General features: G+C 42.1%; 2 protein-coding genes across 5 annotated transcripts in view; both read left to right on the top strand.

The window, feature by feature from the left end:
• Positions 1-16: 16 nt before the first annotated feature.
• LOC121580204 (BTB/POZ domain-containing protein KCTD7-like) lies at positions 17-3,703 on the top strand. Its single transcript, XM_041895262.2, has 4 exons — positions 17-584; positions 1,407-1,576; positions 1,834-2,012; positions 2,261-3,703. Exons 1-4 carry the CDS (start codon positions 282-284, stop codon positions 2,635-2,637), a joined length of 1,029 nt encoding a protein of 342 aa, XP_041751196.2. The 5' UTR covers positions 17-281; the 3' UTR covers positions 2,638-3,703.
• Positions 3,704-7,993: 4,290 nt separating this feature from the next.
• The window catches only part of LOC121579389 (rab5 GDP/GTP exchange factor-like), a 28,395-nt gene continuing 8,483 nt past the window's right edge, over positions 7,994-27,905 (top strand). Inside the window, exons 1-6 of one of the 4 annotated variants that reach the window (XM_041893955.2) lie at positions 7,994-8,093; positions 11,751-11,969; positions 12,423-12,598; positions 13,440-13,529; positions 17,449-17,615; positions 18,248-18,329. In XM_041893955.2, the coding sequence (XP_041749889.1) occupies positions 11,791-11,969; positions 12,423-12,598; positions 13,440-13,529; positions 17,449-17,615; positions 18,248-18,329 (694 nt within the window). In that variant the 5' untranslated portion in view covers positions 7,994-8,093; positions 11,751-11,790. The other 3 variants (XM_041893954.2, XM_041893956.2, XM_041893957.2) reach the window with 3 other exon arrangements.

Genomic DNA, 27,905 nt, shown 5'->3' with positions numbered 1-27,905 from the left:
TAGAGTAGCCCACAGAACAGACGCTCCGTGGCCGTAGCAGTTTGAGGCTTCTCCTCAGATACATTTCTACTCCAATCTACCGTATAGCAGTATGTCAGAGGGCGTTAGTAGGAGTTCAAGCAAAGTAGATAAGGTAGACTAGCTCATGGCATACTGTAAGTGTCCGTCCCTATCAGCTGACACGTCCCACCCTAGGTTGATGCCAGTGTTATTCCCTCACAAGCAAACGTGGATTGTGCTTTATCCTTGGCGATTGGATTGACTTGACCTGGTGTGTGTGCATGCAGCATTATGAATCTGACGAGGCTTCTAACGGAGAACGACCGCCGCTCTCTTTCAACAACTCCAGCCCGTTACCCGTGGCTCCTTCACGGGTAAGGAGATTCGCTCAGGAGAGGCGAGCGCTCCCTCAGCCGAGAGTGATGGTGGTATTCTCGGCCGCAAGTGAGATTGATAAACCAGGCGATGCAATGTCGAGTTCGGACTCTGCGGTGGATGATTTCCGAAAGCCAGCCACCCCCGCACCGAACCTAAATCTGGGCAGGTCTCTTCGCACCACCTTTAACGCATCTCCATCTCCAGAGGTAAGGACGAGATGGGCGTTTGTTGTTGTTTATTCTGGGAACGTTGTGGGGATTAAATTGGTTTAGGACGTGAGTGCAGTGGTGGCCATGGATATATAAACTGTCATAAACGTCGCTATCGCTGAGAAGCACCTCTTTATCTTTGCACCCTAGTCTGTGCAATTTAGCATTATTTTTGACCGTTTCTTTCCCACGCGTTCCACCTCTGTAAATTATAGGCTATGGATCAATCTCCACAGGCAACAGCATAAACCATGTAGTTCTTCTTCCAGTGTGATCTTTACCCTGATTGGTTCACACCCCACACAGAGGGCTGGCTCCCTGTCCCAATTGGCTCTTATCACATGGCTGTTATTATCTGTGACAGCCCCTTGCTGGGATTGACCTTCTTTAATCGTGTCTAGGGAAACCCTTGCTTACGGTGTCATGTCCAGTGACTGTCACTTGTGTTGATGGGCCCAATATGTCCTGTCAAGATCTGCCCTGTGATTAGTATAATATCCTCAGTAATCCCATCATGTTATTGCTGGTGTTATTATGCTACTGTGGAGCATCTGCAGAGGAAGATTAGAGGGAAACAAAAGACAATGACATTATAGTTCTTTATTGTTGAGGAGTTCTATATTTGCACATCACAGGAATATTGGTCTAATGTTATACAAAAGTAATGTCATTTTTTCAATTCATGATTATGGTGTCAAGAATGCAATATAAATGAAAAATATACACATTTTTTTACAAAAATAAGTGTACTGTATTTTATGTACCGATTTTCCAAAATGGATAATGCACTTTTTCCTGATTTTATCCAATCACCTGTAGTTTCCTGAGGTTATTTCTCTCAACGTGGGCGGGACCTACTTCACCACCCGTCTGTCCACGTTACGGCGCTATGAGGACACCATGCTCGCCGCCATGTTTAGTGGACGCCATCACATCCCACTTGATGCTGAAGGTCACTTCTTCATTGACCGGGATGGGGCATATTTCGGGTGAGCTCTCTTCAAATAGCCTGCAGCAAAACATGCTTATTACATGCTAATAATAGTGAGTGAGCATGCCAGTCCCTTGTTCTACAACACATTTGACATGAAAGCGCCATTAACAGGTTGACTGACAAAATGGCAAGGTAGGCTTTCCAAGTCTAGACAAGGTTGAATGAACAGATTATTGAGGATAGTGGATGCAATTTTAACAAAAAACAACGTGTGTGTTTGTGTGTTTGCGTGTTTGCATGTCCCTTGTATAGGGACATCCTGAACTTCCTGCGCGAGGGTGAACTACCTCAGAGGGATCGTGTGAGGGCAGTACACAGGGAGGCCCAGTACTATGCTATTGGTCCCCTGTTAGACAGCCTGGAGGACACTCAGCCACTCACAGGAGAGAAAGTCCGCCAGGCCTTCCTCGACCTCCTGCCCTACTACAAGGGTAACCAGCACTCTAATCTCACACACTGAATTTAACTGGGTCATTTGACCAGCTAACCTTATTACAGATGGTAATGTCGCAACAACATGCTTACTTTTAAGTGGCATTGACTATTGAAGTTATTTACATATTCAAAGTTTCTACTTCAATAAAGTAGAAATGTGTGAAGTAAATGGAAATGTGTCAATTAACTCCTTTAGAAAAGTTAGAACTTGAGTGAAGTAAGTTATCCCTTGTTTTGTTTCCAGATAATCTACAGCGCATCGTGGAGATCGCCAAGCTGCGGGCCATGCAGAGGAAGGCTCGCTTCGCCAAGCTGAAGATCTGCGTGTACAAGGAGGAGATGCCCATCACGCCGTACGAGCGGCCGCTCTTCAACTCGTTGCGCTTCGAGCGCACGGAGAGCGAGGCTAAGCTGTTCGAGCACCACTGTGAGGTGGACGTGTCGTTCGGGCCCTGGGAGGCGGTGGCGGACGTTTACGACCTGCTCCACTGCATTGTCAGTGACCTGGCGGAGCGTGGCATCACTGCCGACCAGCAGTGCATTGGTGTCTGTGACAAACACCTCATCAACCACTACTACTGCAAGAGGCCCATCTACGAGTTCAAGATCACATGGTGGTAAAGCAGGAGAAAGAAAGAGCTTCCTCCCTTCCTGTCTGAGTTGTGAGGCGGACTCCTGTTGTGATAGGCCAACTGATCTCCTTCCTGGTCCTTCAGGATGAGAGAGAATAGGGGTAGTCAGTGTTATTCTCCCTTTTCAAGAACTGAAACCTATGAAGTGCTGAGTCTGGTTTTTGTGCTTCTGTTTCCTAACTGAATAGTTGTGACCAATGTTTCCTTTGTGTTTTTTTTTTGTTAACAGTATTTACCTAGGGTCTCATTGACTGCTTCTTATTTTTTGCTTGTTAAACTCCGGGAGTTTTTGTTCTCATCCAACCTTGTGGACCGTCCAAGGTTTTTCAGAAAAGGGTCAAGTTAATCTCATATTGTGATTACAGTGTTGTCTGTCCCTTTGTCTTCATTCCTACTTATGCTGTGAGGTATTCTATGTTGTGCGTTTCTGTGGTAACCACTTTGTTGGTCGCGAGAGAGAAAGCCTTCACAACTCAACTGGATGCAATTAAGCAAGCTGGTGAAATATTGCTAATGTACTGTATATAGCTACATGTAAATGTATATTTTTGTTACTGATGCTGGTCTTTGATTTATACATGATATTTTCTGTCACTTACTCTCCAGTAAAGATTTAGAAGTCCTAGGTTAGAGACACCAGTAAGTGTCGATTTTCTTTGCTATACAGTCTGTGATCAGCATGGCTTTGGAAAGTCATTCTCTTTTTAACATTCCAGTTTGAGAGACCCAAAGGAAATTAGAGAGTTCAAAATCAAATAGGTTAAAGGGGCATGGTCAAAGTTATTTTACTTCAGTTTCCTCTTGAGAGATCCCAGATGTTTTTTTAACTGGAAATGTTTATATGGCAGTTGAAAATGGTGCATGTGCTTCCTGTAAGTAAAATCTTACTGCCCCAGAATTTCTATGTCTCTGAAGGGGTTTCTATAGCAGAAGGAACATTTTAATGTGCTGCTAAAAGTAATTTACACTTAAAAAGCTAAGAAAACACTACATATACACTACACGGCCAAAAGTATGTGGACATACCTTCAAATTAGTTGATTTGGCTATTTCAGCCACACCCGTTGCTGACAGGTGTATAAAATCGAGCACACAGCAATGCAATCGCCATATTTAAACATTGGCAGTAGAATGGCCCGTACAGAAGAGCTCAGTGACTTTCAACGTAACTGTCATAGGATGCCACCTTGCCAATAAGTCTGTTCGTCGCATTTCTGCCCTGCTAGAGCTGCCCCGGTCAACTGTAAGTGCTGTTATTGTGAAGTGGAAACATCTAGGAACAACAATGGCTCAGCGGCAAAGTGGTAGGCCACACAAGCTCATAGAATGGGACCGCCGAGTGCTGAAGTGTGTAAAAATAGTCTGTGCTCAGTTGCAACACTCACTACCGAGTTCCAAACTGCCTCTGGAAGCAACGTCAGCACAAGAACTGTTCATCAGGAGCTTCATGAAATGGGTTTCCATGGCCGAGCAGCCACACACAAGCCTAAGATCACCATGCGCAATGCCAAGAGTTGGCTGGAGTGGTATAAAGCTTGCCGCCATTGGACTCTGGAGCAGTGGAAACTCGTTCTCTGGAGTGATGAATCACACTTCACCATCTGGCAGCCCGACTGACGAATATGGGTTTGGCCGATGGCAGGAGAACGCATAGTGCCAACTGTAAAGTTTGGTGGAGGAGGAATAATGGTCTGGGGCTGTTTATCATGGTTCGGGCTAGGCCCCTCAGTTCCAGTGAAGGGAAATCTTATGTCATACAATGACATTCTAGACGATTCTGTGCTTCCAACTTTGTGGCAACAGTTTGGGGAAGGCCCTTTCCTGTTTCAGCATGATAATGCCCCAGTGCACAAAGCGAGGTCCATACAGAAATGGTTTGTTGAGATCGGTGTGGAAGAACTTGGCCTGCACAGAGCCCTGACCTCAACCCTATCGAACACCTTTGGGATGAATTGGAACACCGAAATCGAGCCAGGCCTAATCGCCCAACATCAGTGCCCGATCTCACTAATGCTGTTGTGGCTGAATGGAAGCAAGTCCCCACAGCAATGTTCCAACATCTAGTGGAAAGCGTTCCCAGAAGAGTGGAGGCTGTTATAACAGCAAAGGGGGGACCAACTCCATGTTAATGCCCATGATTTTGGAATGAGATGTTTGATGAGCAGGTGTCCATATACTTTTTGCCATGCAATGTATGTGGTGACATCCATCTTTGGCTCATTGTCGTTAGAAGCAGTTCAAGGGTTTGGGACTATAAAGTTCTATCTGCATTTTTGTCAAAATTGAGTTATTGACATAGCCTTGTTCTGTTCAATGTTCTCTACCTATATAGTACTCCAAATACCCCAATTCATGTTAATTTCAAAAGAATAAAATATAAAAATTGCTGATACCATTCAAACCAATGAGGGTTCTGAACTTTAATACCAATTATCTCAGAATCATGTTTTTGCAGATAGAACCTTATAATCCCAAACTCTCGAGTTGTCAATTTTGCAGATTTTTTATGAGACTCTATATTTGCCATTATATTGACATATGCTTCAACAATTCCATCTTCTTTTGCAGCATGACATAGATTAGTCATACAAGTTTCAAATGATAATTTTATATGACATGATATTTCTACTGATTAAATAAATTCAGCTTAAGTGCCTTTTCCTAAGGGCAACTGTTTCACTTACATGGAGCTTAAACCAGGAAACCACACTATAATTTTGTATGATCAAGGAAAACTGCAGTGACACTATTGTCACCTCCCCCATGGGTTAGTTCCGTTTTCTTTCTTGTTCCCCATGTTGTTGTTTAGTTAATTAATGAATATGCATTAGATTTATACAGATGTCAGATTGATATGTTCATTCAATTACATTACATTTTCACAGAGTAGGCTACAAGTTCTTGTTATAGAGGGCTCAGGATCAAAATGATTATGTGCAATGTATGTGAATCCATGACTTGATGGTTTGCAGAATGAAATACATTTACAACACTACATTACTGTATGTCCAGTCAGCTGGGTTGTTCCGGTATAGGTCTATTAATGCTTTATAACAGAACAAACAACACATTACTGTCTGTCCAGACAGCTGGGTTGTTCCGGTATAGGTCTATTAATGCTTTAGAACAGAACAAACAACACATTACTGTCTGTCCAGACAGCTGGGTTGTTCCGGTATAGGTCTATTAATGCTTTATAACAGAACAAACAACACTACTGTCTGTCCAGACAGCTGGGTTGTTCCGGTATAGGTCTATTAATGCTTTATAACAGAACAAACAACACATTACTGTATGTCCAGACAGCTGGGTTGTTCCGGTATAGGCCTATTAATGCTTTATAACAGACCAAACAATATAGTATGTTATTACTGGGTGTCAGTCAGGTGGATCAAGGTAGATAGTATTTTTTACTTGTTTTGTGCTATTGATGTCATCTTACACAGGTCTCTAAGTTTGGCTTGGATAATGTGACCTTATTTTCCCTCTCTATGATGCTAGGCTGAGTGATTGACAACAAGTGTTAAGAGTTGCCACTTTCTTACTGTTGTGTGTCAATTGATTGGATTTTGTCGATTTTATGAAGCCTGTCACAGATAGAGCCTTCAATCTTTTAAAATGGAATTGCAGGGATGGTTTGGAGGTTAGAATATAATTGTATTTATTTATTTCAGCATTTTAGGCAACTTAGACTTGATGAACATTCCTTGCACCTTATTGAAGTTTCTCCCCTGGCTGGTGAAAGTATTTTGCAGATTCCATAGCTGGCCCATGTTGTCTAGGCTGCTCATGGCATGGGAAAGTTGAAAAACAATGCACAGCTTGACCAGTGGCCTAATTTTTCAAGAATAATATCTTGCTTTAACTTACATATTGCATTATTTGTTGTAATGCTCTATTGTGCTAATACTAAGTCATGTATATTTTTTGTTTTTATAACAAGGTACAAATACAGTTTGCCTTAGTCTGTATAAAATGATCAGTCTCTGTGGTCGTGTTTTCTTCTTCCGGGCTGGATCGCTGGATAATGTTATGCATACAATGTGCCAATGGTTCAAGTTGCCAACTACAGTACTTCCATGAAATTAACAAAGCAGCCTACCAAATAACTCCAGTTTCCTAAATTGAAAACATGTGGATGGAGTTCCGGACCTGGGATTAGTTGCTGATCTCTCATTGAAACCAGGTTCATATGTGTCAAATTCATCAGTGCAACAACTTGGCACCAGCACAACTAGGCAATTTTTTTGATTGACCACATTATGACCAGGCTGTAATCTCTAGAAAAGTTTGTGGTCATACGCGCATCCTTAAAAACATAGGTGCTGGGCTAATAAATAATTATAGTAAAGAACAAGAAGGCTGTTAAAAATTTGTTTTGGATCGAAACGTTGTCAATAAAGAGGTGAATTGGGAGCTTTAGCAGTGTGCGGGCCTCCTTGTTCTTTACCGGGATGGCATCGCTCCCTCGGCTTCTTGGAAATGATCTGTGTCTTATTAATCATAAGCCTAATATTATCTAGCTTCAAGATGCAGCTCTCTCATATATATCAAAATATTCCACATAGTTGGTGTACTGACTGAGGAATTCGAATGGTTGAAGGCATTTAGGGTCAGGGAAAAAATACACAGTACAATGAATTACATGAATGTTACTGCACTCCACCATTCCAATAGTCCCAGTCGGTATTAGATAGAACGCCTGCCTGTGAGAATAACCTGTGCTTACCTCCATTGACTTTCAAACGCAATTTTCTTGTTGACTGCTTGTTTTAGTCAATTACAAAACTAAATTTAAGAAAATTACAACATGTCTAAAGGTTCCTTTTAAACATTGCCTGCTCCAGAGCGTTCTCACTACTCACTACACACCTTTTCATGATGGTGCTACCAGCCATGTGAGTGAGGGCTAGCTACCAACCGGAACATTATGCTAGCCAAGAGACCAACAACTCAAACAAATGGAATATACAACTACAAGTAGTTAGTGGAGTTACAAATGCACTACACTAAACAAGTTAAATGTCTTAGCTACCTGTGATGAAATGTTTTACACTACTTGTAGCCTACTTGGACACAGGTCCGCTGAATAATAGCCTGAAGCCACAGGGCTCTTCTCGCAGGCTCTATTTCACTACATGGAAGCTTTGCGATCGGTAGGTCGGGATTTTTGACCTGGTTACATGTACATTGAACAACACAGCAATTTTCCGGCATGTTTTGTTATTTCTGTGAAACTAAAAATCCACGACGGACTTGGCTCTTCTACAATGGGGTGAATGGGAAAGAATGTTTGTATTCTCCAATATGTGGGCGTGGTCGAGGGAATTCCTTATTATTACGTGACAGAGACTCGAGAGTATGCTCCACCTCTCCAGACAGTTCCCAGCCACAGTCAGGGCTACTAAAGAAGCTAGCTCGTCCTAGGACTCGCTCTGAAAAAAGGTAAGGATTATGCTTTGTAAAGTTAGTTGTAGAACAGTTAGCTACGGCATGTTTATAACAGCCAAAATGTAAGTACAATTTAGCTAACTTTAGCTTGCTAGCTATTTAATAGCTAGCTACACATAAATATACCTTATCAAAGATGTTTATAACTAAGCCAAGATATACCACAGCCTGTCGCTTCCAGTGGGAACAAATTAGTCATAGTGGGCAGAGCAAGCAAGGAGGTGCGCAGAGCCAAGCATGAGCTAGCGAGATCCTATTGGCGCGTTCTAGTAGACATCTGTATATTTCCGTTTGGGAACGCCCTCTGTGAAGTGTTCATAACAGATTCTAGTTTTTGGAACAGAAAGCTGTATTGAGATCAAATGTTTCATCGATGAGAAAATTTGCAGAATGTCGGCCAAAATCCATCTCGTTGCGTCTTCTCCCACTGCCGGACAGTGGGCTTCCTCTCACTACTATATTTGGTAGTGAGTGGAAACGCCAAGCGGATGCTTCACATTTATACATCCGGTGGAATATCTGTCTCGTTGTTATATCTGTGACCCTACTGTTAGCTAGCATGCTAATTACGTCACACTGGTTAGTTGCCTAGTCAGCTAGCTATCAATTGTTGCCATTGAGTTGTAGTGTTGGCACGTTGTTTGACAAAATCTAACGCTTTGTGCTGAAACCCCATTTATGCTTGTAACCTGCTGAACACGCTCCCCTGTCTTCGGCTTATCTTTGTGTGTTTTTGCTTTATACATGATAGCTAGCTAACCAACCAAACATGCTTCTGCCATGTTATTGTTGTTGTAAGCAATCAGTCATATAAACTACAGGTGGGGATCCATCGCCAGCTTGAGAGTGGGCTAAACCAGGTTTTAACCCATACTGTCACTCATTCATAGTACTACGTACAACTTCAAGCTGCAGGTTAATGGTTTCTCTGTTTTGAAGGACACGCTGTCCTACCTCAATTTCTTCTGGGGGAAATTTCTAGTGACTGGAGATCATTCACAAAATCAATATTCAGGAGCCACAACTACAGTGACATGGTTATGAACATAAGCATCATCACAGAAACTGCACATGGCTTACAGCTTTTAAAGGGCCTGGCTATTATAGTCTAATTGGTTGGTGAAGTAGCTACACATTGATGGCAGCGCAGGGAGCTGTTGTATCCCATTCACACCATATGGTAGTTTTAGTCGCTGCCAGGCAAGCTTTTTAGTGATAATAATAGCAAGCAAACCATCTCAAATGTATGCTAGGCCTATGTGCTGTTTTCTCCACCTAAACCATATTTATTTGCAGTGGTAGAGCTAGGCTGATGGCTAACCCTAACCTCTGTTGTCAAAACAATCTGCTACAGCAACAGCCTACAGAGATGTAGGGTCTGCTCAGCACAGCTTAGCACACTTTTAGAAAACCTTGTCAAATGCATTGAGCTTGGGAAGCACCTCCCTGTCTCCTTCCACTATAATGTGTGTGTGAAGTTGACCACACAGTGAGTCATGTGTTGTCCAGTCTATGGAGTTGAAAACGGTAATGTGAACTGTTAGCTTCAAGCTGCACTCTCTTTAGCCTCTAACCTGGTTCAAATTTGATTGGTCACATACACGTGTTTAGCAGATGTTATTGCGGGTTCTATCTCCGACAGTGCAGTAATATCTAACAAGTAATATCTAACAATTTCGCAACATATACCCAATACACACAAATCTAAGTAAGGAATGAAGTAAGAATATATATATATATACATATATGGATGAGCAATGTCAGAGCGGCATGGACTAAGATACAGTAGAATGTTCAAAGGGCCCACACTGTCTTCTGGCGCTAAACTCACAGCAGTGTCAGCAGCATCACGCTGAAATATTGATGCTCTAATGGCTGTCTGCTTCCTGCTGTGTAGAAATGGGTCCTGTTACCTACCATTCACTCTATTGCTAGGCAATTTCATGGTAACATAATTACGTTGAAACTCAGGTTTTTCACTTTAAAATGTATACCAAACAAACATTGATTTCAACGTTTAACAAACTATGCACAATGGCTACTTTTAACAATTTCCTCAGAAAATTGAACAAAAACACATTTACAGGAAGAACTGTGCAGATACAAAGTTTGGTAACAGAATAAAATTGAGGGACATTTGACCGTAATTCTGTTACCAAACTTTGCATCTGCACAGTTTTTCCAGTAAATGTTAAATTTTTATTTACTATATTGTTCTATATCTCTCCACTAGCCTCGGGTCGCATTAGCTTTCAGAAATCTGCGTTTTCAAAATGCAGACCATAAAATAAAATAAAAATCTGTTTTAAACCATTTCATCTGAGTTTTATATTGAAAGTCAACAGTGGTATTTTACTTCAATAGAGTGATAAGGGGTGTGCAACTATAGTTTTTCTTCACATAAAATACATTAGTGCAACACATTTGGCAGAAAATATTTTTCATCAAGATGACAACAGAAGCTATTTTGCGAGCACCCACACAAGTAAATTAGCTTGGAAAAGCAAGGTATTTTTTGCAAAAAACTATGCATGGCCATCATCTTTGGGAGGTTTTCCAGTGCCCCGTAAAGAAGGTCACCTATTGGTAGATAAAACATATATATATTGGATGGTGTATCAATACACCCAGTCACTTCAAAGATACAGGCGTCCTTCCTAACTCAGTTTCTAGAGAGGAAGGAAACCTCTCAGGGATTTCGCCATGAGGCCAATCACAGTTTAATGGCTGTGATGGGAGATAACTGAGGATGGATCAACAACATTGTAGGTACTCCACAATACTAACCTAAATTACAAAGTGAAAAGAAAAAGCATGTACAGAATAAAAAATATTCCAAAACATGCATCCTGTTTGCAATAAGGCACTAAAGTAAAACTGCAAAAAATGTGGCAAAGAAATGCACTTTTTGTCCTGAATACAAAGCTTTATGTTTGGGGCAAATCTAACACTACACATCACTGAGTACCACTCTTCATATTTTCAAGAATAGTGGTGGCTGCATCATGTTATGGGTATGCTTGTCATCTTCAAGGACTAGGGAGTTTTGTTGTTGTTGATATAAATAAATGGAATAAAGCTAAGCACAGGCAAAACCTGGTTCAGTTGGCTTTCCAACAGACACTGGGAGATACATTTCTCTGAACATGAAGGAAGAAAAAAAAAATATCACAAAATTCCCTGGGAATACATTACATAGGATGAAGAAACAATACTCAGAGTTGCACCTCCATACTACTCGTCAGACATAGAGAAGTGATACTATATACTCGTTGGTGTGGGGGGATCCGTGGGTGGCTTTTGACCATTTCTTTGGATTCCTCATGGCTAACTCATTGTTGGAAAAAAGTTTGCTCCAAATCAGATGTTAGGTACTACATTTATTATATGAATCCTATGAATTATAATGGGCAATTTGGGTGCAATCATTGTGATTCATTTCTCAGTGCTTTTTAAGGTGCAATGACACCATGGCAAAAACGAACACGAAGCCGACCAAACCCTTTGGTCCTTTAAAAACCTGCTGTATGTAAAATATTGTGTGCTATGGCTTGGAAAATAAATAAATGTGACTGGATGACAAGTATTTACCTCAATGTCCCAGTTGGTCTCAAACAACCCAAACATGATGTCATCTTTCCTTGCCAGTAGCCAGCCAGCTCTGCTGAGGTTCTTCCAGCCAGGCAGCGAGATGAACCAGCGGACGGAGCGCCGCGGGATCCACGTGGACCAGTCGGAGCTGCTCTGCAACAAGGGCTGTGGTTACTATGGCAACGTGGCCTGGCAGGGCCTATGCTCCAAGTGTTGGCGGGAAGAGTACCAGCGGGCCCGACAGAAGCAGATCCAGGAGGACTGGGCCCTGGCTGAGAAGTAAGTAGGCCCACCTGTGAAAGGTTATAATCAATTGCAATGTGTCGTCAGTGCTGTGGTGCATTCCTTTTCGCCAAGACGGTTCAAATCTAAGGCCGAAAAGTATGCCCTTCCTCAGTGGCAGGGTAGATACTTTTTTACACCACAGAGTTTCATGTGGGATGCCTCACTATGTTAGGGAATGTCAACATTCAGCCCCAGGTCACTGGCCAGCAGAATCAAGCTGGTTTGTCTTATCCACATCCTATTCTAGCTTGAGACGGTAGTAGAGGATTTATATATGATAATCGAAAGAGTTTGGGAGCATTAAAGAAATGTTAATTTTACTAGCTTTCGTCCAACCCTTACCCTCCCTTGACACATGCTAATTAAAACAGGACACCAGCGGTTTGTTGAATAATAGCCTCAAGTAAAACAGTCTAATCGCCAGTTGTTCCCCCGGGTCTCCCTCAGGCTGCAGAAGGAGGAGGAGGCTGCCTATGCCAGTATCCAGGGGGCCCAGGCTCAACCCCAGGCATCACTTGCCCCCTTCTCTAAGTTCGAGGAGAAGAAGACCAACGAGAAGACGCGCAAGGTGACCACCGTGAAGAAGTTCTTCAGTCCCTCGTCACGGACAGCCCCCAAGAAAGGTACTGACTGACTGACTCTGAAAACTCATAAAGACCGCTCTGCTTTCCCTCTTACATGTTAAATCCTGAGTTATCTCAATGGCATTTCTCCAGTGCAGTTTTTGACACACACACTTTCCACCCCGGCGTATCAGCCTAATAGTTGTCTCATCAGCTCACTTCCTTGGCAGTGATCCCCGGAGGCTCTAAAGCAGGGCATGACCAGCTCAGAGGGTGATTGATCTACAAGGTATTCTTTTCCCTCCAAGCCCATTACAGCCTATTATACCTTGGTGTATTTAGTGACTCCCTCTATGAGCCCTAACTGTTAGGTAAGCTCCTATACAATGGCCCCAAGGTTATTGAGAACAATTTACAAACTTCAAGGTGCCCCCTCTCTTTTTGCCTAATCTCATTGTGGGGATCATGGTTGACTGTCATTGATGCCTCACTCGTCCATATTGTAACTTTGTCTCATCACTCATTTCACTTTTGCTTTGGAGTCACAGCTGCTGCTCACCAATTTCTAGTGTTATGTCGTGCTATCGACTGTTTTCCATGTCCTTTCCAACTCCTTTTTTCTCTTTGATACCCCCTCATGATAATGCAATTGTTTCCCAAACCAAACAACCCCCCTCCTTCTATCCCTCTCTGAACCACTCGTTCTGCACTTATCTGCCATTGTTTGTTGCTCGATGAATTCATTCATTTGTCATCCATTATTCTCCCTACCCACACCCATTCCACCTTCGCCCACCTCTCTCAAATCTACCCATTCTCTCTTGTATGCCATTCTGGCACCCTTCACCCCCCCATTTCCCATGCCCTGCGGCCCCAATTGGCCCTGCCATCTCATTCTCAGCCCCCAGTGAGGGAGAGGAGAAGGTGACAGGCCTCAGAGACTGGAGAGGAATGTTTACTCCCCCTTGGGAAATGGGCTCCCCCACAGAAGGTACAGTAATCACTTCTACCATTGGAGAGGAGATTTGCAGTGGATATCACCCCCATTTTAATCCCTGTAGTTTTAAAACCAACTAGGAACTCATAAGGGCTTTACCAGTGTAGTTGACTTAATGTTACCTTCCAACATGGTGGCATTAAGATGTACCAATAGTGGCACCCGCTCAGTCTGATTGGCTGAGAGACCTGTCCATCAAATTGACTGCCCTGCTCTGGTTGGTTTTTAGTTTGTTTGATGTGAATTGTGTGTGTGTTTAACAACAGTCCCTTTTTCATGTTGCTCATAATGTTAATTATCTCACTGTGTCCTCCTCTTGCGTATGGTCATTATACTGGCAGCACTGGTGGCCAGACTCAGAGGTGGGTGTCTGTCATTCTCTCTGTAGTTGTAGAAACACTTCTACAGAATATAGAAAAGTGTCCCTTATAGTCCACTGAAACTCCCAACAATGTGTTCTTGCAATCACCAGCAAAAGCGGGTGTAAAGAATCTGGTTATTTGTACTTGTGATGCAATACTATTGATTGCATATTTGGGTCTGTTTTCCTGACATTGCCTCAGCTCTTATGTAAAGATGCACAGGTTAGACCTGTCAGTGTTTTGGTTTTAAACCCTTCTGACCTGTTTACCTTCTTTACTTGAGGCTCAGTCAGTTCATGGCTCTAGACAAAAAAAAATCCCGGGTGGCACTGGTGCCACTAACTTTTTCAGTTGGTGGCACCAGCCCATGATTTGGTGGCACCCCCCATAAAACAATTTTGCAGCGTTACTCAATATAATACATTTGAGTCTTATGAAGTAATTCTAAAGTCAATCACAATGCTTTATTAAGAAGTGTAATAGACTACTGAGATAGATAAAAACGTTTTATTAAATACTAACTTGTCCAAGCAGGAATGCATGATTCCAAATATTGTGATATTATGCAACCTAATCCAGTGATTGTCATGAATGTTGGGTTGACAATTAGGATATTTTTGTTATTTTACTGTCAAAAGAGGGCTCCAGAATTTTCAGAATTCTTTGTTCAATAGAGATTTTTTTCATCTTTCTGTTTACTAATATTATATATAGGCCTAATTCAATTGGTGCTAATTCACCACCTGAGGAAGTGGAAACTCAAAACAGTTGCTAGATTTCTAACTCTAAATATAACACCTACAGCTAGTAAATCAAATCAAATGTTATTGGTCACATATTTAGAAGATGTTATTGTTATTGCGGGTGTAGCGAAATGCTTGTGTTCCTAGCTCCAACAGTGCAGTAGTATCTAACAATTCACAACAATACACAAATCTAAAAGTAAAATAATGGAATAAAGAAATATATAAATATTAGGACGAGCAATGTCGGAGGGGCATTGACTAAAATACAGTAGTATAGAATACAGTATATACATATGAGATGAGTAAAGCAGTATGTAAACATTATTAAAGTGGCCAGTGATTCCATGTCTATGTATATAGGGCAGAAGCCTCTAAGGTGCATGGTTGAGTAGCCGGGTGGTAGCCGGCTAGTGATGGCTATTTAACAGTCTGATGGCCTTGAGATATAAGCTGTTTTTCAGTCTCTCTCTGTCCCAGCTTTGATGCACCAGTACTGACCTTGCCTTCTGGATGATAGCAGGGTGAACAGGCCGTGGCTTGGGTGGTTGATGTCCTTGATTATCTTTTTGGCCTTCCTATGACATCGGGTGCTGTAGGTGTCCTGGAGGGCAGGCAGTGTGCCCCCGGTGATGCGCAGACCGTACCACCCTCTGGAGAGCCCTGCGGTTGTGCACGGTGCAGTTGCCGTACCAGGCGGTGATACAGCCCGACAGGATGCTCTCAATTGGGTCTTAGGGGCCAAGCTGAATTTCTTCAGAGTCTTGAGGTTGAGGTTGCGCCTTCTTCACCACACTGTCTGTGTGGATGGACCATTTCAGATCGTCAGTGATGTGTACGCCGAGGAACTTGAAGCTTTCCACCTTCTCTACTGCGGTCCCATCGATGTGGATAGGGGCGTGCTCCCTCTGCTGTTTCCTGAAGTCCACGATCAGCTCCTTCGTTTTGTTGACGTTGAGGGAGAGGTTATTTTCCTGGCACCACTCCGCCAGGGCCCTCACCTCCTCCCTGTACGCTGTCTCGTCCTTGTTGGTAGCCATGTACACTGAACAAAAATATAAATGCAACATATAAAGTGTTGGTCCCATGTTTCATGAGCTGAAATAAAATATTCCAGAAATGTTCCATATGCACAAAAGGCTTTTCTCACTAATTTTGTGCACTAATTTGTTTACATCCCTGTTGGTGAACATTTCTCCTTTGCCAAGATAATCCATCCACCTGACAGGTGTGGCATATCAATAAGCTGATTAAACAGCATGATCATTACACAGGTGCACCTTGTGCTGGGGACACTAAAAGGCCACTAAAATGTGCAGTTTTGTCACACAACACAATACCACAGATGTCTAAAGTTTTGAGGGAGCGTGCAATTGGCATGCTGATTGCAGGAATGTCTACCAGAGCTGTTGCCAGATAATTGAATGTTCATTTCTCTACCATAAGCCACCTCCAACGACATTTTAGAGAATTCGGCAGTACGTCCAACCGGCCTCACAACCGCAGACCATGTGTATTGCGTCGTGTGAGTGAGTGGTTTGCTGATGTGAACAGAGTGCCCAATGGTGTCGCTGGGGTTATGGTATGGGCAGGCATAAGCTACGAACAACGAACACAATTGCATTTTATCGATGGCAATTTGCATGCACAAAAATACCATGACGAGATCCTGAGGCCCCTTTTTTTTGGGGGGGGGTACTGTATCTGTGACCAACCGATGCATATCTGTATTCCCAGTCATGTGAAGTCCATAGATGAGGTCCTAATGAATTTATTTCAATTTACTGATTTCCTCATATTAACTGTAACTGAGTAAAATCAATGAAATTGTTGCATTTATATTTTTGTTCAGTATATTAATCTAACAGTTGAATGTAATGGCCTAAAAAATGCAATGAGGCCCAGTGCAGTCGCAATTTCGCACGCTCCGTATTTCAAAGCCATTTCCGATATCTAGATTGTAAAACAGTGCGCTTTTGAGCTCAATAATGAGTATTGAGAAATAAAATGTATACTTACAGAAAGCTGAGTCCCTACTCTCTTTAATATGGACAACTAGTTGCTTCCAAAGTCGTTTTTTTAATGCAATTGCATTTGGAAATGTTATGCAATCACGAGGGGTACACGAGGGGGGGAGAGATTGTGAGCGGCTCGCTCATTACAGCAGCCGGCCCCAGCGAAACAGGCAGGCACTGCGGCAGGTCAGACACTTATTAAAGGAATCATGAGGATAATGCACTTTACAAATTCATGGTTTTATCCGTCCAAAAAATAGGACGTTTTGATTGAAGTGACCAGGTACAATGTGCAGCTCGCACTAGTGAGGCCAAATAAAAAGTTAACTCGTACAGGCAAGTAAAAGGGTCGCAAAATGTGACTAAATGGTCGCAGTCTCGAGCCCTGCAGTTAGCGAGAGCAACCATGAAGAGGAAGGTCTAGGCACTGCATCGCAGTGCTAGCTGTGCCACTAGAGATCCTGGTTCGAATCCAGGCTCTGTCATAGCCGGCCGCGACCGGGAGACCCATGGGGCGGCGCACAATTGGCCCAGCGTCGTCCAGGGTAGGGGAGGGAATGGCCGGCAGGGATGTAGCTCAGTTGGTAGAGCATGGCGTTTGCAACGCCAGGGTTGTGGGTTCGTTTCCCACGGGGGGCCAGTATGAAAAATTAAAATAAATAATGTATGCACTCACTAACTGTAAGTCGCTCTGGATAAGAGCGTCTGCTAAATGACTAAAATGTAAAAAAAAAAAAATGTAAGGCATGGGGAAACATTTAAAAAAACACAAGTCATGGTGTCCTCCCCTCAGAGAACCAGGAGGGCAAGACCCCCAGCCCCTCCATCAGCCGCCAGTCCAGCATCGAGACTGACCGCGTCTCCAGAGACTTTGTGGACTTCCTGAAGATCCTGCAGAAGCCAGGCCGCGAGATCCACAAGCAGAGCAGAGCCTTCATCGAGATCATGGCCAACAAAAAGGTCAGTTGAAAACTAGTCTGTGAATGCTCATTCAACGATTTTCCAAGCACAGGGTAAAAAATATATAATCTGAAAAGAATAGAAATACCTGCACAATTTATGCTTGTGTGTAACATTTTTGTTGTAACATTTTCACCAGAAGGTCTTCGTCCAGCTGAAACTTTGCAATAAAATAAATGGGAGCATATGCAGCAGTGTGTAGGTTTTTCTGTTTTTTCAACAAAGGTCAGCCTTGAAAAACTAAACTGAAAGAATAGCTTTTATGTGTATGTTTTGTAATGGAATATTGCTGTTTTTATATGGCAAAACACTCCAATGCTCTCTCGTGTTTGGAAAAATATAGTGCTTTTATTGATTTATTGGTTAGATCAGTAGTTCTGTTGTACATGGCTTCACAGAACCGTGTCAGCCCTTTTGTGTTTTGTCTATGGTATATCTGTTGTAGAAAAGGAATGCAATTATATAAACAGACACACTGAGCTGTTATGTTAAGATTTAAAAGTTGTTATTTCAAGCTATCACATTTTATCTGGAACATGCAATTTTGGTATGTTATGGTATGTAGTTCCTCTTATATCGTCCAGACATTGACATATATTGACAAATACCTGGGATGACCTCTGACCTCACAGGACTTAGGTGCTGATGAGCTGTCTGAGTGTGTCCAAGACTTCTACCAGAACATGTCCGACCGCCTCATGACCCATTTTAAAGGTGGGTTCAAACATGACTCAATCTGCCATAAAGGAATACAAGATATCACACTGTACGTATCAAAATGCACCACAAAAATATAAATACAATGCATTCACAAAATGTTACCAAACTGTGTCCCAATGTGTGGTTTCAATTAATGGAGAATAGTGTATTCTACTGCACAATAGTGTTCTGTTGGTCTTTTCGAAGGCTTAAGCATGAAACACATCGAGAATCTCACTGCCGATAGACTGCCGATAGGTACTTATCACAGTGGGAGGCCATTCCTTCTCTTGCTAGAACAAAAGCGGTAGCTGCTACATGCCGACCCGGTAATGATGAACCTAACGATTCTATTTGTAGAATTGCAATGTTCGTCAGTAGCGAACAACTTCACTTTGAGCCAATCAGAGAGCACGAACCCCCACGTGGGGTAGCCAACAAAAAAAAATGAAAAAATAGGGCATTTTCTCCGTACATTCATGGATGAGCAAGTCAAACTTCATATGCAATGTATGGGATGGTAGCTAGCTAAGTGCACAGACGCAATGCACACAACACTAAATACTTCCTCCAAGCTAGCTAACCACTAGTAGTGACATTATAAAACAATTTTTGCTGTGTGAACACAAAAGAGATTGACTGCCAACACTCTTAAGTGGTGGGCCGAAGCTTTAAAATGTTTAGTTGATCGATCCCTGTCGAGGGAGGAGCAGATTTTTTTTGGATATGACCGTAAAACATTCTTATGATGACTATAACATTTGTTGGCACCTTCAATTCTTGCACATCTTCTCATAAAAAGTATATTTAAAAACTCGGCCCCTCAGGCAAATTTGTCGAACGACTAAACTTGGAACCAATCAGAAAACGCGAGCTGTTGTCTGATGAAGAGGAACAGATATAGCTAGCTACCAGACTGAAATAATAATATTTTTTCGAGTGCACTGAAGAGGTAACTCCTTTGACCATTTATGCAATTTATTGAAAGCTAGACAATATTAGACTAGCCTAGCCAGCTACTGTGAATGTCAATTTGTGTTTCATTAGCTATCTCTCAGTGAGTTCAATTGTTGAATCATATTTTGGCATGATTATATGTCTAATTTAAAGTAACTAGCTGCAGGCTTAATGAAACATTCAATCATATACTTTGCATAGAAACCCAAATAAAATCATGTAGATAGGAAGATGTGTGTCTTGTATGCTAGAATAGAGGTTTAAAAATGACAGCTGCAGATGCATATTAGCCAATACATATGGCATAGCTTACACATATAGCATTCATTGCAATACAATCTTCTCTAAAAACAGTTGTACAATGTGCTCTGCAATAAGATAACCAGAGTTTGATTTCTAAACCAGATGAGTTTTCAAATAGCAGCTGCCCAATACCATGGGGGGCATGCATAATGTTGGATGCATTGGAAGATATGGAGAATGATAAAGAGCCTGTCGAATTATATAAAAAGACAACCGGCAAATGCATACAGTGAGGGAAAAAAGTATTTGATCCCCTGCTGATTTTGTACGTTTGCCCACTGACAAAGAAATGATCAGTCCATAATTTTAGACTGATAATTTCTACAAAATCAGCAGGAGATCAAATACTTTTTTCCCTCACTCTTAAAGGGAGTGCTCCTAATCTCAGCTTGTTACCTGTATAAAAGACACCTGTCCACAGAAGCAATCGATCAATCAGATTCCAAACTCTCCACCATGGCCAAGGCCAAAGAGCTCTCCAAGGATGTCAGGGACAAGATTGTAGACCGACACAAGGCTGGAATGGGCTACAAGACCATTGCCAAGCAGCTTGGTGAGAAGGTGACAACAGTTGGTGCGATTATTCGCAAATGGAAGAAACACAAAATAACTGTCAATCTCCCTCGGCCTGGGGCTCCATGCAAGATCTCACCTCGTGGAGTTGCAATGATCATGAGAACGGTGAGGAATCAGCCCAGAACTACACGGGAGGATCTTGTCAATGATCTCAAGGCAGCTGGGACCATAGTCACCAAGAAAACAATTGGTAACACACTACGCCGTGAAGGACTGAAATCCTGCAGCGCCTGCAAGGTCCCCCTGCTCAAGAAAGGACAAATAAAGGCCCGTCTGAAGTTTGCCAATGAACATCTGAATGATTCAGAGGAGAACTGGGTGAAAGTGTTGTGGTCAGATGAGACCAAAATCGAGCTCTTTGGCATCAACTCAACTCGCCGTGTTTGGAGGAGGAGGAATGCTGCCTATGACCCCAAGAACACCATCCCCACCGTCAAACATGGAGGTGGAAACATTATGCTTTGGGGGTGTTTTTCTGCTAAGGGGACAGGACAACTTGACCGCATCAAAGGGACGATGGACGGGGCCATGTACCGTCAAATCTTGGGTGAGAACCTCCTTCCCTCAGCCAGGGCATTGAAAATGGGTCGTGGATGGATATTCCAGCATGACAATGACCCAAAACACACGGCCAAGGCAACAAAGGAATGGCTCAAGAAGAAGCACATTAAGGTCCTGGAGTGGCCTAGCCAGTCTCCAGACCTTAATCCCATAGAAAATCTGTGGAGGGAGCTGAAGGTTCGAGTTGCCAAATGTCAGCCTCGAAACCTTAATGACTTGGAGAAGATCTGCAAAGAGGAGTGGGACAAAATCCCTCCTGAGATGTGTGCAAACCTGGTGGCCAACTACAAGAAACGTCTGACCTCTGTGATTGCCAACAAGGGTTTTGCCACCAAGTACTAAGTCATGTTTTGCAGAGTGGTCAAATACTTATTTCCCTCATTAAAATGCAAATCAATTTATAACATTTTTGACATGCGTTTTTCTGGATTTTTTTGTTGTTATTCTGTCTCTCACTGTTCAAATAAACCTACCATTAAAATTATATTTTGATCATGTCTTTGTCAGTGGGCAAACGTACAAAATCAACAGGGGATCAAATACTTTTCCCCCTCACTATATGTGGTCTCAATGTCTAAATAGTGACGGCAGGGCTAATTCAAACTGCAGGACTTGGTGAATAGACCATGGGAGAGATAAGTGAGCGACAATAATGAATAAAGATGCTCAAACAAGAACGTGTATCTGTAATGGGTGTTCTTCAACTCTAAAATGCACTAGACTGTGTAAGACAAAATCCAGAAAAGGCAACAGGCAAATGCATATGTGGTCTCAATGTCTAAATAGTGACTGCAGTAGGATGGTTCTCCTCACAGGTGAGTGAATCAGCCAATGCTTGCTAAACAGCACTTGGTTGATCTCTGGGAGCAGGACACAGGAGAGCTGAATAGATCATGTGAGACAAAAGTGAGAGAAAATAATGAATCAAAGAAATCATCACCGCAAAGGAATGTAGTTTGTGAGCTAGAAAATGAACATCCTGACAGTCTGAGGCAGGGTGCTCTGCAATCATCCTACTCCAACTATTGACAGGGATAATGTAGCATTTCTTATTTGTCAGTATGACATTAATGGGTCTTGCCTTGATGACTGTACTAGATTTACACTACTTGTCCTATATATTTTTGTAGTCTTAAAGTATTACTTGGAATCAACTGAAAGCCAAAACGCTCCTTGTCCTGGAATGACATGCTAGCTAGTGATAACGCCATCTGCTCCTGCTAGCTACTAGCAACATATCTACTTGTTGTAACTAGCTAGCTAAGAAAGCTAGCTAAATTACTAAGGTTGCTGTGTTCTATGTCAGGAGTCATTTTACAGCTTGCATTGATGGTATCACGTTTCTATAACTAAATAGTTCGATAAAAAATAAAGCCTTTACCTGAGCAGTTTGTCGGATGGAGATCTCTCTCAAGATGTCACCAGCTGTGTCTGCTACCTTAGACACGGATAACGTGATTGGCAGACGTGATCAACAGAGAGTACACAAGTTTTTGATTAGTTTACAGTTTAGTACTCGCCGGCATTTGCTTGTCCAGCTAGCAAACATAAAAGTGCAAGAACTGACATTGCCAACAAACAGAAATGTGTTCAGAATAAATAAATATACACAAGATGTATTATTTTTTTTTTTAATAGCTCCTCCCTCAACAAAGATTGATCATCTCGAAAACTAAAGCGGATAGCTTGCTACGGCCCACCACCTACAGTGGGGAAAAAAAGTATTTAGTCAGCCACCAATTGTGCAAGTTCTCCCACTTAAAAAGATGAGAGAGGCCTTTAATTTTCATCATAGGTACACGTCAACTATGACAGACAAAATAAGAAAAAAAATTCCAGAAAATCACATTGTAGGATTTTTTATGAATTTATTTGCAAATTATGGTGGAAAATAAGTACTTGGTCAATAACAAAAGTTTCTCAATACTTTGTTATATACCCTTTGTTGGCAATGACACAGGTCAAACGTTTTCTGTAAGTCTTCACAAGGTTTTCACACACTATTTTGGCCCATTCCTCCATGCAGATCTCCTCTAGAGCAGTGATGTTTTGGGGCTGTCGCTGGGCAACACGGACTTTCAACTCCCTCAAAGATTTTCTATGGGGTTGAGATCTGGAGACTGGCTAGGCCACTCCAGGACCTTGAAATGCTTCTTACGAAGCCACTCCTTCGTTGCCCGGGCAGTGTGTTTGGGATCATTGTCATGCTGAAAGACCCAGCCACGTTTCATCTTCAATGCCCTTGCTGATGGAAGGAGGTTTTCACTCAAAATCTCACGATACATGGCCCCATTCATTCTTTCCTTTACACGGATCAGTCGTCCTGGTCCCTTTGCAGAAAAACAGCCCCAAAGCATGATGTTTACACCCCCCATGCTTCACAGTAGGTATGGTGTTCTTTGGATGCAACTCAGCATTCTTTGTCCTCCAAACACGACGAGTTGAGTTTTTACCAAAAAGTTCTATTTTGGTTTCATCTGACCATATGACATTCTCCCAATCCTCTTCTGGATCATCCAAATGCACTCTAGCAAACTTCAGACGGGCCTGGACATGTACTGGCTTAAGCAGGGGGACACGTCTGAAACTGCAGGATTTGAGTCCCTGGCGGCGTAGTGTGTTACTGATGGTAGGCTTTGTTACTTTGGTCCCAGCTCTCTGCAGGTCATTCACTAGGTCCCCCTGTGTGGTTCTGGGATTTTTGCTCACCGTTCTTGTGATAATTTTGACCCCACGGGGTGAGATCTTGCGTGGAGCCCCAGATCGAGGGAGATTATCAGTGGACTTGTATGTCTTCCATTTCCTAATAATTGCTCCCACAGTTGATTTCTTCAAACCAAGCTGATCACCTATTGCAGATTCAGTCTTCCCAGCCTGGTGCAGGTCTACAATTTTGTTTCTGGTGTCCTTTGACAGCTCTTTGGTCTTGGCCATAGTGGAGTTTGGAGTGTGACTGTTTGAGGTTGTGGACAGGTGTCTTTTATACTGATAACAAGTTCAAACAGGTGCTATTAATACAGGTAACGAGTGGAGGACAGAGGAGCCTCTTAAAGAAGAAGTTACAGGTCTGTGAGAGCCAGAAATCTTGCTTGTTTGTAGGTGACCAAATACTTACTTTCCACCATACTTTGCAAATAAATTCATAAAAAATCCTACAGTGTGATTTTCTGGATTTTTTTTTCTTAATTTGTCTGTCATAGTTGACGTGTACCTATGATGAAAATTACAGGCCTCTCTCATCTTTTTAAGTGGGAGAACTTGCACAATTGGTGGCTGACTAAATACTTTTTTTCCCCACTGTATCTGTTCAGAGGTGCTAAGTACTGTCGGCAGGCAAACATTTGGCAATTCTACCGGTGTGTCTGAGATTTTACACAATGCCTTTGGTTTCATTTGCAAAAATAAATATCTATTAATATCTACTGTAAATATACAAGTGAGGTCTAAAATGTAAATAAGCCTATTTGACTCTAAGCAAGTCGCTCTGGATAAGAGCGTCTGCTAAATTACTAAAATGTAAATGTAAGTCCTTTCAGTCATATCAAAGGCTAAAGTCTTATCTCTGGATCCTCTGATATGGGAAACATGTGTTTGGTAGATTTCAGGACTTTTAGACTTATGATACCAAATAGATACCCTGTGATGGATTGGGTAGGTTACTTTCTAAATGTAATCCGTTACAGTTAGTAGTTACCTGTCAAATTGTAATCAGTAACGTAATCTGATTACTTTCTGTTACTTTTTAATTACTTTCCCCTTAAGAGGCATTAGAAGAAGACAAAAATGATCCATCAAATGCATTTGGTGTGTCATTGTAGTGGTCATTGACTTGTGGTCAGACTCGCTCAGGCGGAAAAACTTAAACTTTGTCAATGCTGAATTGAATGTCATTGAGAAAACAAAGATGTATTTTTTTTATTTAAAAGTTATCCAATAAGTAATCATATAGTTTTTCAAAAGTATCTAATCTGATTACAATATTTTTGCTGGTAACGTAACTGATTAGTTCATTTTTTTGTAATCAAATTACGGAACGGATTACGTGTAATCATGTTAAATATGTGACATGTCGGTGTCTGATATGTCTGCCATATCTCATCTGTTCCTCACTCTGTGTGCTATTTTATTGTGGGGGTGAATACGTCTGGCTCAATTGTTCCCTACAACGACAGCTGACCTCCTTCACATAGAAGCTAGCTAACTTTAGCTAGCTCACATCCAAATGCCAGTCCTACATTCTTCCACAAAACCTAGATAGCTCGCTAAATCAGTTAAAAACCAACACTAAACTTTGGGCAAATTGTCACATTGCTACCTTACAATGCATACAATAGGCTTTCCAACACTCCATAGTCCAAGCTACGGTAAGAGCTAGCCACATTTTAGTGTCAGACAGGGCAAACACTGCAGCTAGCTACATTTCCTTGACCAAGATCAACCAAGAGACCAGTCAATACACAACTCAAACTGTAGCTGAGAAAACATATTGCTAGCTAGCTATGTTAAACCCCCAATGCACATGTAAACAACACCTCTGTTGTGCACTGCAGTGGGCAAATGCATACTCGCTACAATCAGAAACCTCACCAGAGAAGCATTGCTATTTCAAACATCCAGAATAAATTCCAGTACGCTCCCTCTCCTGTCTTCTTGACATTTTAATCCAAATGTGCACTGATCAACAGTGCCAAACTATCATTAATGCCATTTGAGAGTCTTGTACTTGACAGCTCCGATCTGGATGCTTGTCTAGCCCATGTGTTGGGTACACTATTTGTCAATAACGCCGCCACAAAGGGCTATTCTAGGGGCGGGAGGAGTAAATAAATTGATATAGAACGATTTATAACTCCGCTTTAGGCTAGAGACAAGCTGTAAAAGGCACAAGAAAGATGCGGCTCTAGTGTACATGGGGATATCTTTGTTTAGTCTCTGGCTGAGCTATACGACCTTCAAAAGATAATGACTTAAAGCTGTTTTCTTTTACTTTGCTTTCAATGGGAATTATGAGTCACATTGTAAAATATAAGACTGTCACAATTAGGGTTGCAAAGCTACTGGTAATTTACAAAAGTTACCGGGATCTTATGTAAATGTGGTAATTAACAGAAAATATATGGCAATCTATGGTAACTTTGGTAGTTTATACTTGTATAACTTTTTTTTTAAATACACTATCGTTCAAAAGTTTGGGGTCACTTAGAAATGTCCTTGTTTTTGAAAGAAAAGCAAGTTTTTGGTCCATTAAATACAGTGTAGACATTGTTAATGTTGTAAATGGCTATTGTAGCTGGAAACAGCTGATTTTTTTATTTATTGAATATCTACATAGACGTACAGAGGCCCATTTATCAGCAACCATCAGTCCTGTGTTCCAATGGCACGTTGTGTTTGCTAATCCAAGTTGATCATTTTAAAAGGCTAATTGATCATTAGAAAACCCTTTTGCAATTATGTTAACACAGCTGAAAACTGTTGTGCTGATTAAAGAAGCAATAAAACTGGCCTTCTTGAGACTAGTTGAGTATCTGGAGCATCAGCAATGGTGGGTTCGATTACAGGCTCAAAATGGCCAGAAACAAATAACTTTCTTCTGAAACTCGTCAGTCTATTCTTGTTCTGAGCAATGAAGGCTATTCCATGCGAGAAGTTGCCAAGAAATTGAAGATCTCGTACAACGCTGTATACTACTCCCTTCACAGAACAGCGCAAACTGGCTCTAACCAGAATACAAAGAGGAGTGGGAGGCCCCGGTGCACAACTGAGCAAGAGGACAAATACATTTGAGTGTCTAGTTTGAGAAACAGACGCCTCACAGGTCCTCAACTGGCAGCTTCATTAAATAGTACCCGCAAAACACCAGTCTCAACGTCAACAGTGAAGAGGCGACTCCGGGATGCTGACCTAGGCAGAGTTGCAAAGAAAAAGCCAAATCTCAGACTGGCCAATAAAAATAAAAGATTAAGATGGGCAAAAGAACACAGACACTGGACTTTTTCTTTGCAACTCTGCCTAGAAGATCAGCATCCCGGAGTCGCCTCTTCACTGTTGACGTTGAGACTGGTGTTTTGCGGGTACTATTTAATGAAGCTGCCAGTTGAGGACCTGTGAGGCGTCTCTTTCTCAAACTAGACACTCTAATGTATTTGTCCTCTTGCTCAGTTGTGCACCGGGGCCTCCCACTCATCTTTCTACAGTCGTGGTCAAACATTTTGAGAATGACACAAATATTAATTTTCACAAAGTCTGCTGCCTCAGTTTTTATGATGGCAAGTTGCATATACTCCAGAATGTTATGAAGAGTGATCAGATGAATTGCAATTAATTTGCCATGAAAATGAACTTAATCCCAAAAAAACATTTCCACTGCATTTCAGCCCTGCCACAAAAGGACCAGCTGACATCATGTCAGTGATTCTCTCGTTAACACAGGTGAGAGTGTTGACGAGGACAAGGCTGGAGATCACTCGGTCATGCTGATTGAGTTAGAATAACAGACTGGAAGCTTTAAAAGGAGGGTGGTGCTTGAAATCATTGTTCTTCATCAGTTAACGATGGTTACCTGCAAGGAAACACGTGCCGTCATCATTGCTTTGCACAAAAAGGGCTTCACAGGCAAGGATATTGCTGCTAGTAAGATTGCACCTAAATCAACCATTTATCAGATCATCAAGAACTTCAAGGAGAGAGGTTCAATTGTTGTGAAGAAGGCTTCAGGGCGCCCAAGAAAGTCCAGCAAGCGCCAGGACCGTCTCCTAAAGTTGATTCAGCTGCGGGATCGGGGCACTACCAGTGCAGAGCTTGTTCAGGAATGGCAGCAGGCAGGTGTGAGTGCATCTGCACGCACAGTGAGGCAAAGACTTTTGGAGGATGGCCTGGTGTCAAGAAGGGCAGCGAGAAAGCCACTTCTCTCCAGGAAAATCATCAGGGACAGACTGATATTCTGCAAAAGGTACAGGGATTGGACTGCTGAGGACTGGGGTAAAGTCATTTTCTCTGATGAATCCCCTTTCCGATTGTGTGGGGCATCCAGAAAAAAGCTTGTCCGGAGAAGACAAGGTGAGCGCTACCATCAGTCCTGTGTAAAGCATCCTGAGACCATTCATGTGTGGGGTTGCTTCTCAGCCAAGGGAGTGGGCTCACTCACAATTTTGCCTAAGAACACAGCCATGAATAAAGAATGGTACCAACACA

The sequence above is a fragment of the Coregonus clupeaformis genome, chromosome 13 (genome assembly GCF_020615455.1).
Source record: "Coregonus clupeaformis isolate EN_2021a chromosome 13, ASM2061545v1, whole genome shotgun sequence".
In the NCBI taxonomy this organism is placed as follows: Eukaryota; Metazoa; Chordata; class Actinopteri; order Salmoniformes; family Salmonidae; genus Coregonus; species Coregonus clupeaformis.
Note: the sequence above shows the minus strand (reverse complement) of the source record. Positions and strands in the feature narration are given on the sequence as shown.